Source organism: Perognathus longimembris, chromosome 10, assembly GCF_023159225.1.
Source record: "Perognathus longimembris pacificus isolate PPM17 chromosome 10, ASM2315922v1, whole genome shotgun sequence".
Classification (NCBI taxonomy): Eukaryota; Metazoa; Chordata; class Mammalia; order Rodentia; family Heteromyidae; genus Perognathus; species Perognathus longimembris.
The window spans coordinates 34,420,862-34,436,865 of record NC_063170.1 but is presented as its reverse complement, the minus strand read 5'-3'; the positions used below and the strand labels follow the sequence as shown (position 1 = coordinate 34,436,865).

The 16,004-nt window shown below is 40.8% G+C and overlaps 1 protein-coding gene across 7 annotated transcripts in view; it reads right to left on the bottom strand.

Moving 5' to 3' along the window:
- Erc2 (ELKS/RAB6-interacting/CAST family member 2) overlaps positions 1-16,004 on the bottom strand; it is a 973,754-nt gene that overhangs the window by 177,212 nt on the left and 780,538 nt on the right. For 3 of the 7 annotated variants that reach the window (XM_048355802.1, XM_048355801.1, XM_048355803.1), the window contains one exon: positions 11,829-11,894. The exons of the other annotated variants lie outside the window; for them this stretch is intronic. In XM_048355802.1, the coding sequence (XP_048211759.1) occupies positions 11,868-11,894 (27 nt within the window). In that variant the 3' untranslated portion in view covers positions 11,829-11,867. The remainder of the gene's footprint in view (positions 1-11,828; positions 11,895-16,004) is intronic. 7 annotated transcript variants of the gene reach the window in all.

Here is a 16,004-nt window from a genome sequence, read left to right as displayed (position 1 = left end):
AAGCATAAAGAACCTTAGAGAGGGTCCACTGTCCCTCTGGTGATTGGTGACAACACAGTTATGGCAGGCAGACCATTGCTCAGCCCTCACCGTGATGCAGTACACATGTGGAGAAGATCATTTAACCGTCAGTAGACACTAAACAAGTAACTATGGAGATTCTGACACTGCAGGAATGGGAGGGATGGTCAATATAGGGAGGGTCAGAAGAGGAGACAATGGGAAACAAACTAGGAACAACAATGTAGGTACTTACTGTGTTACTAAGCACCGGCACTGTGCTAACATCTGACATCATAACTTCTTTATTTGATCCTCACAAGGGAGGAAAAGAATTTTCACCATGAGGATAGAGAGGTACAGAGAGATTAAATAATGTGCTATGAAGGGACAGCTCTGAATGCATAGCTCCCACCCCACCCCATAAGCTCCTCCATCTAGGATAGGCACCTTATTTGTTAACAAAGGATGAGGTGTGAGGAAAAGGAAGTGAAGTCATCAATGGGGGAAAAAAAATCCTTGTTGCTTTTTATCAGTCTTAGCACAGTGGCCTCATGTGTCTTTTCCCCATTAGAGGGGGCTGGGTGAGAAGACTGGAGACTAAAGCAGAGATGGGACCCATCATGGCAAGGAATACAATGGGAGCCAATGCAGAGAAGCAAGAGTCCTGCAGAGCTTTGGGGTCGGGCACACTTGGGTTGGAATCCCATTTATAAGATTCCAGAACTGTATGACTCCAGGCCAAGAACTTCCCCTCTCTGTGCCTAGGTTTCCTCCCTGCAAAATAGAATCACATAGTATCTGTCACAGGAGAGATGGAAGAATTGAGCAGGAAGATCAAACATAAAAACACTTAAGAGTGAGTAGCAGAGGTCAGCCCACTGGGTCAAGAAAAGTAGGCCACCAGCTTTTCTGTGGCATACAAGCAACAATGGGGTTATCTTTTCAGAAAGCTGGGGGTAAAAATCAAAAGAATGTTTTCTGACACATGACATTTCTACGAAAGTCAGATTTCATTGTCCATAACCACAGTTTATATTGGAATACTGCCATGCCCTTCACTTCCTTATGGTCTCTGGCTGCTTTGGCACAGCGAGGGCAGGGCCTCATGTCAGCTCCTGAGACCACATGTGAACCTCTCGTGGCCTGGCACCCTACTCCATGCACTCCAAATGGTAGTTTTGAAAGAGCTGTGTGGAGCACTTAATCTGAATGAACAGATAGTTTTAAAGATGAAACACAAAACTTCCCCCAAAATTTACATTTTGTGCATTCAAATTCTACCCAAGGGTCTATTGAGGAAAAAGGGAATGCTTCTATTATTACTAACAAAAAAACAAAATAGTGTTTCCTAATACCCAACATCATTAGTGTTCTGAAGAACATCTGAAAGCAACAAAAACTACAATAGAAAAAACAGATGACCAAGAATCCCATGTACCTGTTTTGCAGATTCCTATCCCTACCACCGTGGACTATGCTCACGCGGCCCAACTTTGTTATTCTGTGAGACAGTCATGACATCACCTGCTTATTACCCTCACAGTGCTCGTAGGAGCGCAGGTGAGATCAGGATGTGGACATCAGGAGATAGAAGTCAGCCATGGAAGTTCCCAGCTTCCCCCAGATGAGTAGACTGCTCCTCCCTGGGGTCTGCAGAGACAGCAGTGACCTGAAGAGGGAGGAATGGCTAACCCATCTTTCCCTTCCCTGGCCCCTGTCCCACCTGAGAAGCCACCCAGACTTCTACCAGACACTTGCTCTTACTCAGGAAGAACATTCAGCTTCTTTTTTAAAAAATTTATTTATTAATTAAACAAATTTTTTGATAAGGTGTTGTGTAAAAAGGGTACAGTTACATAGTAGGGCAGTGTGTACATTTCTTGTGATATCATTCAGCTTCTTTAACAATCTGGCTGCCATCAACATAGTAGTGCATTTATGGCTGTTTTTTCATGGAGAAAATTCATCTGGCATGCCTCAGCTTGTAGCTAGCACACATACTGCCTCCTTATCTGACATATCAGATTTCTCCGTCCCAAACCTGTTGTATAAGGAAGGGGACAAAGGTTGTTCCTTGGCTCAGGAGCACTTCCTCATTCCCCCTTTCTGGGTCCAACATTCCCTGGGAAGGAAGAACAATTCTTTTCTGTGACCAATTGTGCTGCATAGCCTGAGACTGAATTGTGTTTCTGACTGGCTGGTAGAAAGCCCTCAGTGCTTCCCTGAAGAAAACAGGCTAGTATCTAGTTCCCTAGTATGTCATCTGCCTTCAGACAAAGAGTAGGGACAAATGTTTTCTATAATATGATTTATATCATGCCCCCTGACAAATGTCCTAGTCTGAGGAGCTCCCCATGCAGAATCTATTCACCAGCCAGGGTGATGGGGAAAAGAGAAGGCTCTTTTTTTCTCATGAAGGGTAGAGAGTTGTTTTTTTTTCTTTTTGTAGAGGGATTTGTGCTAAACTCTTTTCAAATAATATAGCCCCAGTAGAGATCATGGTGTATTGAGAGAATAGAGCCAGGGGAATCAACAGGGCTGTTAATTCTACTGCATGCCTGCTCAAGGCTGGGGCAACCACAGGCATCTTTCTGACACCAGAATGGGCAGAGCCACTGAGCAGCCCTGCATAGCCCTGCCTATGCCCAAAGGGCTACAGCAGAGTGCCTATCCAGCTGGCTCTGTCTTCCCCACCTGCCCAATGCAGAGCAGATACCAAATTCCAAACAGATGTCAGCTGATCAATGTGGAAAGAGAGTTGCACGATACAGAATCAATATTAACAACAGTAACAGATGGAGCCACCTCTGGAGGCTTAAGCTAGCAATTAAGAATGGTGGAAGCAGGGTTTGAATTTTGTCTGAGACCCCAAGAGTCTGGGTGTTTTACAACCACTTTGCACTTGAGACTGCAAATTCAGCCTCTGGAACCACCAAGTAAATATTGATGAGATCAACTGCTATTAGAAAAATACAGCAGGATAAATACTGAAAGGCTCATGAAGATTTTAAGAATGGGTTTTCTTAATTCATCATCAAAATTTTCTAAAGTTGTCCGATGAACATAGGAATAATGGATGGAAAACGAAGTGGTGGCTACAGGAAGCTCGGGTTTCTCAGTGCAAGTGATCTTGGCAAATGTTATTCTATGGCTTCATCCTATGTTTTCCTCTCAGATGAAGGATTTTGACTACATACGGCAATCTGTGCTTTTATCCTGGATGGCTTACTGAGAGAAATGATCTTTTAAAGAGATCATAACAACTTTTCTACATCCTTCCAAGACCTCTATCTCCACCACTCTGACAGAGGCACTAAGAAAATGCTTGTGGCAGGTTGAATTGGAAACTGCCCATGTCCTTTCACAAATGGGGGAGAAGGGGGGAGCTATTGTTAGGGTATTTAGCCTAGAGTACTAGGCCTAGTGAACTAGGTCTTGGTTTCAGTTGCTGTATGTTGTTCTTTGCCTTTGCATTATATTATCCGGAAAACACAGCCAGAAAATATACAACTCTACTCAAAAGTTTCAAACAAATGGATGTACAGGGAAGGCTAGACTTGGGCTGCTGGGCAGACCAATACTTTTCATGCAGGGATCATGTGACCTGGGTGAGACACACACGAGGGAGATCTGAGGGAGAGTTAAGGCATGCTTTGGTGTGGCTTATAGCCTCCAGACAAATTAAGGCCTAAAGGACAAAAGTAACATAGCCATTCTTGTTGTTCGATTTAGGGCGGGCCATATTCCTGGTTTACAAGATGTCTGTCCACTTTGTTAGGACTGTAGATGTTTCAAAAGAGATGGGACTCTAAGGTTGGCTCTCTCTGAACCAGTAAGAAAATTCTGGCTCAGTGGCCCAGGAAGGTGGCCGACTGAGAAGTATCCTTTCATTGTATAAGACCAGGTATGAGGCGGGAAGCCTTCTTAAGTTTACAATTACATATCCTAAAATGAATCTCTTATGCTCTCCCTGAAAATGCCATTTTTATCATGTGTTCCAATGTAGATGATTTTGAGGAATTCTAGATCAACATTTACCAGTAAAGAGTACCCTGCCCTCACCTAGTGGTTGCAGTCTTTAAAAGCCCTTTCTGCCAGGCGCTGGTGGCTCACACCTGTAATCCTAGCTACTCAGGAGGCTGAGATCTGAAGATTGTGGTTCAAAGCTAGCCCAGGCAGGAAAGTGCATGAAATTCTTATCTCCAATTAACCACCAAAAAGCCAAAAGTGGTACTGTGGCTCAGGCGGAGTACTAGCCTTGTGTTGAAGAGCTCAGGGACAGTGCCCAGGCCCAGAGTTCAATCCCACAACCAAAAAAAAAAAAAAAAAATCTTTCCATCTTTCAGATTCGCTCCTGAGAAGTATAAAACATGATTTCTGGACCAGATTGCCACAAATAGTTACGTCTATTGCTCTAGCACCTGTTAATATCTAGTCAATGCTAACTGCCCTCCTTGATATGACCTATGGTAGGCTTTTGGATTAGATTTCCTAATGGCCACTGAGATTTTTCTTTCAGCTTTCAGTTTTTCATTCCTTTCCCGTCCATTAATATCTATGTCTCTGATTAATTTTCACCAGATGTGAGAGTCTGGATTCTTCCATGATTTGTTATCCCTCCCCTATTCTCCCCACCACATTTCTAACCTTCTTCTGGACATTTGTGTGATTTCTTTGACCTCACTTGTATTTCCAACACCTCCCAAATTAGTGTCATCTGTAACATTTCTACATTTGCTCTTTTCTCTCCTTTACAGATCATTAATAAAGAGGTTAAGCAAGACCAGACCAGCACCGTGCTGCAGAGCAAACGACAAGGGTAGGAGGGCCAGAGCGCTCCCTGTGTGCAGCCCTGGCTCAGGAAGGATGTCATGTCATGCAACAACACTCCACTGGACGCCTCCTGCCTCGGGCCCCTGGTCATTTATCATCAATGCTTGTTTATGATTTCTCAGCCAGATTCCAGGTCCTGAGAGTATGGTTAAACCCAAGCCAACACATATTGCTTTGCCAGGCAACCACAATGAGTTCCAAAAACTAGTGTAGGTCATCACATCCTGCCTCAGTCCCCAAGGCCACACACACTGGAGAGTGGAAAGAGGTGGCTGGAGACATCACTGCTCTTCTCTTGCTTCCATTCATCACCTCAGAATTGCTTATCAAATACTTATTCATTGCTTGTTTTTTTATTTTGATGGAAAGAAATGCTCTGCTGTAAATATAACTAATCATGTCCTTTTCAGTATTCAAGTATCAAAAAAATCAGAAGTGATAAGATGGTGTACTTTTAGGGTAAACAAACCTGCTAAGGAATGTCTAACTGGTTGGGGTGTGGTTACAGAAATAGGTTTTCCTTTCTTCTGCTTTTTCTTTCATCTCCTACAGTCATCCATCTATAGTATCAATCCTTCCTTTGGGTGGTAGAGTATATCCTCCTGCACCCCTAAGTATAAGCATATGCCCTCACCATGCCTCCGACTTGGTGACATATCCTAGTCAACTTGGCTGACTTGGTCCACACCACAGGGGAGGTAGAGAGGAAAGGCCATTTTCCCAAGGCCACTCAGCTAAACAGTACTACAGCCAGAATCCAACTGAAACCTGTCTGAAAGCATAGACTACAATAATAGCCCTCCATGACATTATTTCCCATTCTCTCATAGTGAGTGGCTCTTCACCCTTGCTGAAACCTCACTCCTCAGAGTATCTGCTGAGGGTCACAGAGGATCACACAATCAAAGACGTACACACACCCACACCAACGTTTGTTAACAACATCATAGCATCTGCCCTAAGAGTTCATAGGCACCAGTTCAAGAATCTGTATACCACCCTAAATTCTCTTAGAGTATGAATCTACTTTGTTTACTGACTCAATTCTAGTACCAATATTAATAAAGTAGTGATTCTAAGAATTATCAATAGAGTGTTCAAATGGTAGCTCTGAGCAACAGCTTTACACACCTAGACAGAAGAAATATGAAAATATACTGATATATTCCAGAAAAGAAAAAGACAAGGAGAAGCAGAGAAGCAGGAGAGGAAGAGGAGGAAGGGGGTGATTAAATGAAAACATCTTACTTTGTGGAGGAATTGATTCTGTTACTGGAAGTAGAGTCACTGTCATGGTTGTTCAAATGTCTTGTGGCTATTTACAGTTATTTCTCATCTTAACTCCTGAAAAGAGATGGCTAAAAGTTTCTTCAAAAAATAGTAGTTAGAAATTTGATATGGGAAGCCAATCACAATGAGCAACTAGAATATAATGAAGAACCCTTAATGATATAATTCTTGATGCCTGGCATTCTGAGCAGGGATTGCAGGAGCTAATTGCATTATTCTCTCTCCAGGACCTTTTCAATCGCCTGTAACTTTGGGAGCTTTGCTACAGAACCCGTGTGTGTGTGTGTGTGTGTGTGTGTGTGTGTGTGTGTGTGTGTGTGTGTGTACATATATGTATATATGTACATACGTGTATATATATCACCTTATCCCATGTTTAAGTTTTCTCCTTCCCTTTGAGAGTTAGAAGAGCCACTCAACCTTGTTTAAACTTGTCAGCCTGTATAGCACTGCACTGCCCCCAAAGACCAAAGATTCTGGGAAAGAACACAGGCCTTTGCCTTGACCAGATCTACGGGACATCTGGGAAAAAGAGAACCCTGAATCCCACTTCTCCCAGCTCTCCAACAACAGTCTGCTGCTTCTTGGACAGCACAGTAGAGCTCTGACATATTCTCAAGTTCATCCTTTGTGTGACCTCCCCACCCAGTTCTGCTAGCTTCACTTCCTAGACTCATCTTCAGTGTATGCACTTGTCTGTATTTCCACTGTAGCAGCCCTGGGTCTGTACCATCAATCCTCTCAAATGATGGAACAGCCCTTTACTTCTGCTTTCCCTGCCACGAAAATTCAGTCTTTCTGCAGATAGGATTGTTCTAGAACAGAAAATGAATCATGTCATATTTCTGCTTAAGATCCTTCAGTGTCCATTCATTTTTCTTAGGTTAAAGTCTGAACTCTCTACTGTAGCCATTTTTTGGCCGATGCAATTTGGCCCCTTCTGGCTTCTTCAACCTTATCACATATTTTTGTGCTTTATCCAGACTACGTTTTCAAGATTCTTTAGTCCATAAAGTTCTTCCTACCTCCAGTGCATGTTGCATAGTCATGTCCTGACCACACACATTGACATGGAAGCTTGTGACTCCCCCTGCTTTCAAGAACCTTTCCTGGAGAGACACTCACAGACCATCTTTTCTCAAGTTCATTATACTTGTTGATATTAATATCTTATTGGTTTTCATCAAAGTAATGATAACAATTTCTAAGATCAATACTAATATGCTTACTTAGGTTCTGTTTCTTTTAACTGTGTATTAGGATTCACAGTGTGGCAACCACATCTATCTTACTCTTTTATTTTCCAAGCATGTAACTGAGAACTTACCCAGCTGATCAAAGAATGTGTAAATAATGAGTGAATGTATGAATGAATGTCTTAGTAACCAATGGCAGAAGGTGGAAACATATCAGATCCTCAGTCATAGGAGATTTAGAGCAAATCAAAGCATTGGTAGGTATCTCTGTCTAGGATGTATAAAAGAAAACCTCTTGAGGAAGCCCAGGGCTCCTTTCATCACTTCTTTCCCATCCACTGATTTCATTGCCCCAGGATAAGCTCAGGGCTCATGTACAGATCCTGTCTACTGAGAGAAGAAAATGAGAGCATAAACTCTGAAGCCCTAATGAAGTTACCCCTCCCCCAGTCTTATCTCTTTCCCCAGGGTAGAGATACTCGGGAGCTCCACTAGCCTTTCCAGCATTATGTTGTGTGTGAAAATCTCTCCCTATATCTATATTGTTCTGGAATTCATAACACTTCCCACGTACTCACACACAGATTATATTGTGCCTCACAGTTTCAATCCTGCATTTTTATCAGGATGCAATTACTAGCATTGTGGCCCCATGCCAAAACTTTTAATATCACATCTGAATTTTTGGTAATCAAGTCTTAAGATTTGCATATGTCTTCAATTAAAAACAGATTTATTCCTTCCTAGTGTTTTAAGAAACAAAAATGATTTTGTATTCTACATCTGCTCAATTGCAAGAATTCATAGGAAGATCTCAAACACCTGAATGATAAAGGAGACAGATGTGGCTCCCAGTCTTGCAGGGGGTCTTGATTTATTTCCCCACTGCCTCACCTCTTTGAATGTTCACAGATCAAAGCGCCTCCTGGAAATCCAAGGCAAACACCTTCAGTAAGTGGATATGGATAGTTATTTGTTGATATTGCTACATCAATTTGCTTTTCTCTGAGAAGAGTGATGGAAGAGCAGTTTTTCCAGTATTTTGCAAAGCAAGATAGAAAATACAGTGAAGATCCCAGGTGGCATCTTCATAATATGTCACTAAGTATTGGGGAAGAAGGGAGAGGGTAGGGAATGGGTACACTGTAGAAATGCTCATGAGAACAACTTACTGGAAAAGTATTCCCCTGGCATCTCTAGAAGAAAAGCAGAACAGTAAAGCAGGCCAGAGGTAGAAACTAGGCATAAGAAAACAGAGACACTGATAAGCAACCAGGGTGAAAAAGCAGAGAGATGGGAGGCAGGTATAGGTGGTGATTCTGAGAATCACAGAATATATATATCATTTGTGAATCCAATGCAAAATGAAAGTGTCTGAAAACAATGAAGAATTTCAAGACAATGACAGAAGAGCCCTTCAAAGTACAGGGTCCTTGGCTGCTATATGATAAGACCAGACCTTCAGCCAAATGTTTTTCAGGGGGCCAAGGTTAGCTCTAGTGGCTGCCAAAAGTCCTTAGGAAAGCAACCTTTCCCCAGTCCACTTTGCTATCAGAAATTACTACCCTTGAAGGATCCCAGGGAGACAAAAAAATCATGCCTAGACTTTCTATCCAGAAGTGGCAAAAAAGGGAGGAGCTGTCAGGGTTGTGATGCTAATTATAATTTGTTATAAATCTCTAGAGTGATTTTCCCCCCTAAATGATGATTCATTTCAGCACCCATACTCCAGATTCAAGTGAAGCTTTCTGATGCTATTATGAGCATATAACTGATGCCTAGTAAAAGAACATGTTGTAATGTTTCTTTTATAAGGGCTATAAATCAAAACATTCAAAACAGTTAATTTTTAATGTATGACTATTACCCATCTTTAGTTATAAATTCAATGTCTTCTTAGGCTTCAGAGATTGTAATGCAGTTCAAACATGCAATGGCTGTTCAAAACTAGAAGGTTCCCCAATATCTCATTATTTAAATCCTTAAAGATAGGGTTTTAAAAGCCTGAGGATATCTGAGCAAGCTTGTTTAAAGGAGTCATAAAGAAAGATAAGTAGTTTTCTTCAGAAGCCCATAAACTTATTATGACATATTAAAGTAGAATTATATATTGACTAATTTTCTGACGACACTTGCTTTCAGAGATGCATGGTGTTAGGGGAAACTTGTATAGAAATTTTAAAAGATGGGGGCTTAACACCATTGTGTATGCTTGCCTTAAGGACAGCAAGACTTTCTACTGTGGGTCTCAGAGATTTCATCCTGTGAGTGACAACACAAATGATATCTCAGGGAGCAGCAGGGAGGATGTCCCAAAACTTTCGAAAGAGTAATAAAAATTTTTATTATTCAGGAGAGACAAATGCAGCCTACAAATCTAACACATTCTTATGGCAAAAAAAAAAGTGATTCCTAAGATTGCCAAACTGTGTGTGTGTGTGTGTGTGTGTGTGTGTGTGTGTGTGTGTGTGTGTGTTTGCCAGTACTGGGTCTTAAATTCAGGGCTTGTGTGCTGTCCCTACGCTTTTGCACTCAAGGCTAGGGTTCTACCACTTGAGCCCACATGCCTATTTCCAGCTTTTTGCTAGTTAACTGGAGATAAAATTCCCATAGATTTTTCTGCCAGGGTGGCTTCAAATCATGATCCTCAGTTTTCAGTCTCCTGAGTAACTCGGATTGCAGGCCTGGCAATGGCCACACTTCTCATGACAACTTACAAATACACAGAACTTTCCTTTGCCTATTTATTCTATTCAAGTTTGGGGAAAGAGTTTATGTGTTTCCCTTTTAAAATCATAAACCCTTTCTTCTTATTTAATCTTATCCTAGATCTATTCACAGTTTCATTAGCTTTTCTATATGAGCAAATGCAGTGTTTCTCTTCATGTTTTTTTCCTTTATTCTTATTTAATCTTATCCTAGATCTCTCCACACTTTCATTGGCTTTTCTATATGAGCAAATGCAGTGTTTCTCTTCACGTTTTGGTAGGCAGGGAGAGCGTCTGACAGAACCTCAGGGATGGCTCTGGTTTCTTCACCTCCTTATACTGACAAGCTTCCCTTGGAATCACTCTGCATGTGGAAGTGTTAAGGAGAAAGTGCTGCTATGTCCCCCTTTACCCAGGCGAGGAAGAACAGGAAAGTACTCCAATGTGAACATGAAGCAAGCTTTCTCTGCAGCACATAGCCCAGAAGTATTACACTTTAACTATGTGGAAAGAATTTCTAGCTGAAAATCAGCCCCTGTGCATTACCTGCAGTACCGCCAAAGCCAGCAATCTGACCCATTTGTGAGACCTACAGCAGTGTCTACAAAGGGAAGTTCAGTAGTGAAATGGTCCTCAGCAGCTCTTGGTTAACATTTGTGAGATCATATCATATTGCCATGTTACAGGTACACATTTTCAGTTATCCCAATGAATTGACCCAAACCTGTTGGCTCTCTAGCACTGTGGCATTTAAGAACTGCATGTAGGATACTTTCTTGACCAGAAATAATTACCCTGGCACACAATCTGCCACATTTTTTATTCTGAATAAAATGCCATGTGCAAGGCTGTAGCGTTCAACAGCACCATGCTACCATACAAAGAATATTAATCTCTAGAGAGCCGTGCCTGGTGTTACAATATCTAACAGTATGGTAACAAAGTGATTTCCAGCAGCAAAATCTGCTGGAGTTCAACATTACATGTATAACAGTGCAGCCATTGCACCCACCCTTAATAATGCAGAAAGAATGAAAATCAAAGGTGTGTTCTTGATAACTACAGGTTAGCTTTTCAAAGAGCAATATGTATGTAATTTATAATGCAAAGCTCTACAGAAGCATATTTTAAAGAAAGCAACAGATAAAATAGCACTACCAAGACCTGCTAATGTTAATATAAGCTCTACTCATTCACTGAGGGAATTACAGTTACCCATTCATCATGACTAAGCCTTGATGCTTGTTTTCTTCAGAATCTGCCATGGAAGAGAGAGCACAACCCACTAAATGGGCTCCTTGGAGATGACAGTCTCAGCTCTCCATGAAGATACATAGTTTTATTCTGTATTCCTTGCAAAAACATTTGGCACAACCAGAAGGATGCACGAGTCACACCAACTGGCATTATCTGGTGAAAGCAAGCAGTTGGCTGAAAACTATGACTGGAGAAGTGCAACAATTTCTGAGTGGACAATCATGCCTTAAGAAGTATACACGAATGCTAGTAAGAACAGAATTTACCTCTTAGACAACACAGACACATCTGAATCATGCTAAACCCATTCCCAACAAGGCAGAGCAATCATGTGGTTGTGGGGTGGGGAGGTGAGGTAGGATGGTGGGGCTCTTGGGAATGGCACAAGGCACACACACAATTCTGAGCTGTTCACAGACACAGTAGCAAACACAGGGCACAACCACAAAGAGCAGCCAGCACAATGGAGCACGCACACAATACAACACTAAAATACAATAATTTTCTTTAGAAAAAAATGATATAAAAGATGGTTTCTCACCCCTCAAAACAAAACTGGAACTTTGGTCTACAGGCCCGGCTATGCCCAAATGCCCTCCTCGTCATCCTGCAGCCGCGAGGTGGGAAGGAGGAACACAGAGAGGAGGGAGCACCAGAACGAAAGAAGAGAAGATTAGTCACACCAACATGCACTGGAAGGCACACGAATCTGCACTTTTTTTTAAATCTTAAAGAGTGTGGACAAAAATAAATCCATCGTAACTTAAGTTCCACATCACCAACTTGTCAATTGTATAACCAAGTTTTGTATCTATGGCAACCCCATACCAAAACATTCTACCTACCCAGCTCTGACTCTGTTAAGATTGGATTAGAAGATTAAAATTAGTCTGCATTAGCAGATGATTATTTTTCTGGAAAGCATGCAATCTGAATTACATATGTCTAGGGAGTAGATTAAATTCTTTAAGTAAGTAGAGAAGCAATTAGAGTAATCAAATATCCTTAATTTCTCTTAAGCTTAATGTATCAATAAAAGCTGAAGAAGAATTTAAAAACAAGATCAAAACTCCATCTACTTGGGTGGAATAAACTTTTTCACCATGTGATAACTCATATTGGTTATTTTACAAAGGCTCAAACGTGTTCTTTTTGTCAGGATCTATTTGGCTCTCTGAATAAAAGAAGAATGGTTATACATTTGCATGAAATGATTATACATTTGTAATCAAATAAGTTTAAAAGATTGAGTACAGTTTCAATCTAGAAAAATGGAAAGAAAATTATGTTTAACTTAACATTGTATTCAACTGTGGATAAGCTGATGCTAATTTGGTCTGAATTCTTGTCGAAAATGTTTCCATAATGGCTCTGGCAACTACTCTGTCTTGGTGAGGTGATCAGTAGGCAGGAAAATTGTTGGAGCACATTCACCATTCCTTCATCTCATCTGAACACCTCTCTCTATTCACTGGACTGAGTGGTCCAGGCCCTGGTCTTGAATGTAATTTAAGAGTGGTGTCATTTAGTAGATCTCCAATGGAATTTCACATGATTCATTCCTGTGAACATTTTCTCTCCTTATTACTTAATATTAGGTTAACTCATAAAAATGCAAATACTTAACCATCTTTCATTTACGAAAATGGTACTTTCATGTAGTTCAATGAAGTCTTGCCAACAAGCCAAGATAGCTTTTACCTACTCAAGGACATAGAAGTATAATCTTTGAGATGACTTGCAACATCATGTCTTTCCTGGGCAAATCTATGTATTTAATGCATTATTGTTCTGGTAAGATGTTGAAAGATTTCACTAGGGATACATAGCCCACAAAGATGAACAATCCCCAGGAGCAGCTGGGTGCTGGTGGCTCATGCTTGTAATCCTATCTGCCTAGGAGGCTGAGATCTGAGGTTTACAGTTCAAAGCCAGCCATGGTAGACAACCCCATGAGACTGGTGTCTCCAATTAACTAGCAAAAATCTGGAAAAGGAGCTGTGTGTGGCTCAAGTGGTAGAGTGCTAGCCTTGAGAAAAAAGCTAAGCAAGAGCACAAGGCCCTGAGTTCAAGCCCAAGTACCTGCAGCCATAAAAAAAAAAAAAGAATCCCCAGTGGATTTGAGTCAATCAACTGATTTGCATAGATATGAATTAGACAACTCAGTATGAATTTTCACTGAATAGTTTAGGTGGGAGGAATACTTAGGAAAAACTAAAGTATGTCAATCATTTTAGCTGAGTCTTCTTATATGAAAACTTGCAGTGTGTATTTATTACTGAACAATCTAGTGATTTTCCTAGCTATATACATCCCTTTTTCCCTTACATGACTTAGGGAAATGTATTTTTACATTTGTTGAACTTCCTCACTGTCTCTAGAGAAAAGTAAAGTTGATGTTTCTTTCATGTTAATAAAGAAGGGACGTTTACAGCCATGACACCCTAGGGCATCCATAAGTGTTTTTCAGGGGTTCTAGAGACCTGCTGGGTATATGTATGAATATATTTCATCATAAAGTTCTTAACCCCCAAAGTTGCTGCTGTAGGAAAATTTCAGGCACAGAAAGACACTAAGATTTGCCAAAGTCAGGCTGGGAATATGGCCTAGTGGCAAGAGCGCTTGCCTCCTACACATGAAGCTCTCAGTTCGATTCCCTGGCGCCACATATATGGAAAATGGCCAGAAGGGGCGCTGTGGCTCAGGTGGCAGAGTGCTAGCCTTGAGCAAAAAGAAGCCAGGGACAGTGCTCAGGCTCTAAGTCCAAGGCCCAGGACTGGCCAAAAAAAAAAAAAAAAAAAAAAAAAGATTTGCCAAAGTCACAAAACAAAACAGGAGGATTTCTGTAAATTGCAGCTCATGGCTCCTGGTGACCACTCACTTATATGGCTATAAAATGACTTTCTTTACAAAGCAATTTATTTCCTAGTGCTTTTAAAACCCAATAGCATGTTTATATGTGGTTTGTTCCAAGTACATTCATATAAGGATTAACTTCCAAGGTTTGAACTCAAGGCTTCTCACATACTCAACTTGCTTGCTCTGCAGATACACTACCACTTGAGCTATGCCTCTGGCATGGTTCTTTGTTGGTTATTTTGCAGACTGAATCTTGCAGATTTTGAATAAGGATCTCCCTTTGTTGTTGCTGTTTTTTGGCCCTGGGGCTTGAAATCTGGGCCTGAGCACTGTCCCTGAGCTTCTTTTGCTCAATGCTAGTGCTCTACCACTTGAGCCACAGAGCCGGTTCTGATTTTTTTTGTGTGTGTGTGTGTGTGTGTGTGTGTGTAGCTTATTGGAGATAAGTGTCTCACACTTCCTTGCCTCATCTGGCTTTGAACTGAGATAATCAGATCTCAGCCTTCTGAATAGCTAGGATAATAGGAGTCTGCCACCAGCGCCCAGCAATAAGGCTCCCTTTGAACTGCAATTCTCTGAATCTTAGCCGGGAATAGCTCCATGAGCCACTGATACCTAGCTAAAGTTTAAAGTGAAAGAAAATAAAATACAAAGGGAAAACAAACAAACAAAAACACTTCCAACAAAAGAGTTCTCCTATACATCTATCCTAAATTTCTTTCTCTATCTTCCTCACCCCCTCTCTCTTTGTTCTATTTATTTATTTATTTATTTATTTATTTACTTACTTACTTACTTACTTACTTACTTACTGAGGAGTGAACTCAGGTCCTCACACATGCTAGGTAAATTTTTTACAACTGAGCCACATCCTCAGCCACATCCCCTACCAATATTTTCTCAACAGTGAAGTGTGGTCTAATACAAATCACTTTTAGCAAATTAAATATATTAAAAAGTGGTAATTAATTATGATTGAAACAGACGGGAGTTGTAGCTTGAAAATATACACTGCCAATATCACTACTGTTCCTCATCCACCATAGGAATTAAAAGGAGCTCCCAGATGTCGAGGGTTATTAAAAACCAGATGTTAAGATCCATGTCTTATATGCTGGTGAATAAAGTAAAGAAATATGACAGTCCAATATAAACTTTGCTAACATTTAGCATGGCAGAAATGTGGATAAATTCCTTTCGTGAACTCAGAATATTATGCAAGTTTTATAAGTTTGGTTTTTTAAAAAAATGTTTAAGAAGTTTTTAAAAGAAAGTAGAAAGGGAAGTGTGTTGGTCTCTCTTGACTTCAAAGCATAACATGAATGACCATCATCACCAAGTGATTTGTGTCAAAGTGACTGTCTATTTGGAGAATAAAAAGCAAAAGTGGCCAGGCACTGGTGGCTCACACCTGTAATCCTAGCTACTCAGGAGGCTGATATCTGGGGACCATGGTTCAAAGTCAGTTCAATCTGGAATGTCTGTGAGACTCTTATCCCCAATTAGTCAACAAAATGCCATTAGTGGAGGTATGGTTCAAGTGGTAGAGTGCTAACCATGAGGAAAAAAAAGTCAAGCAGGGGTGCAAGACCTTGAGTCCAAGCCCCAGTATTGGGACAAAAAAAAAAAAAAAAAAAAAAGCAAAAAGAGGTGAGGTTGCTCTGAGTCTCCCAAACAATTGCAGCTACACTCCTCTGTATGCAAATTTTAGTTTACTCAGCTACTTTACCTCACAGAAATGTGAATCTAAGGAGAAAAAGCAAAACAAAACAAGAAACCTCACTTCATGCAAGGTTATTTGGAAATAGTTGGAGTTTTCAAATTCATCTATGAAGCCTGGGAGAGTCTGTTCCCTTTC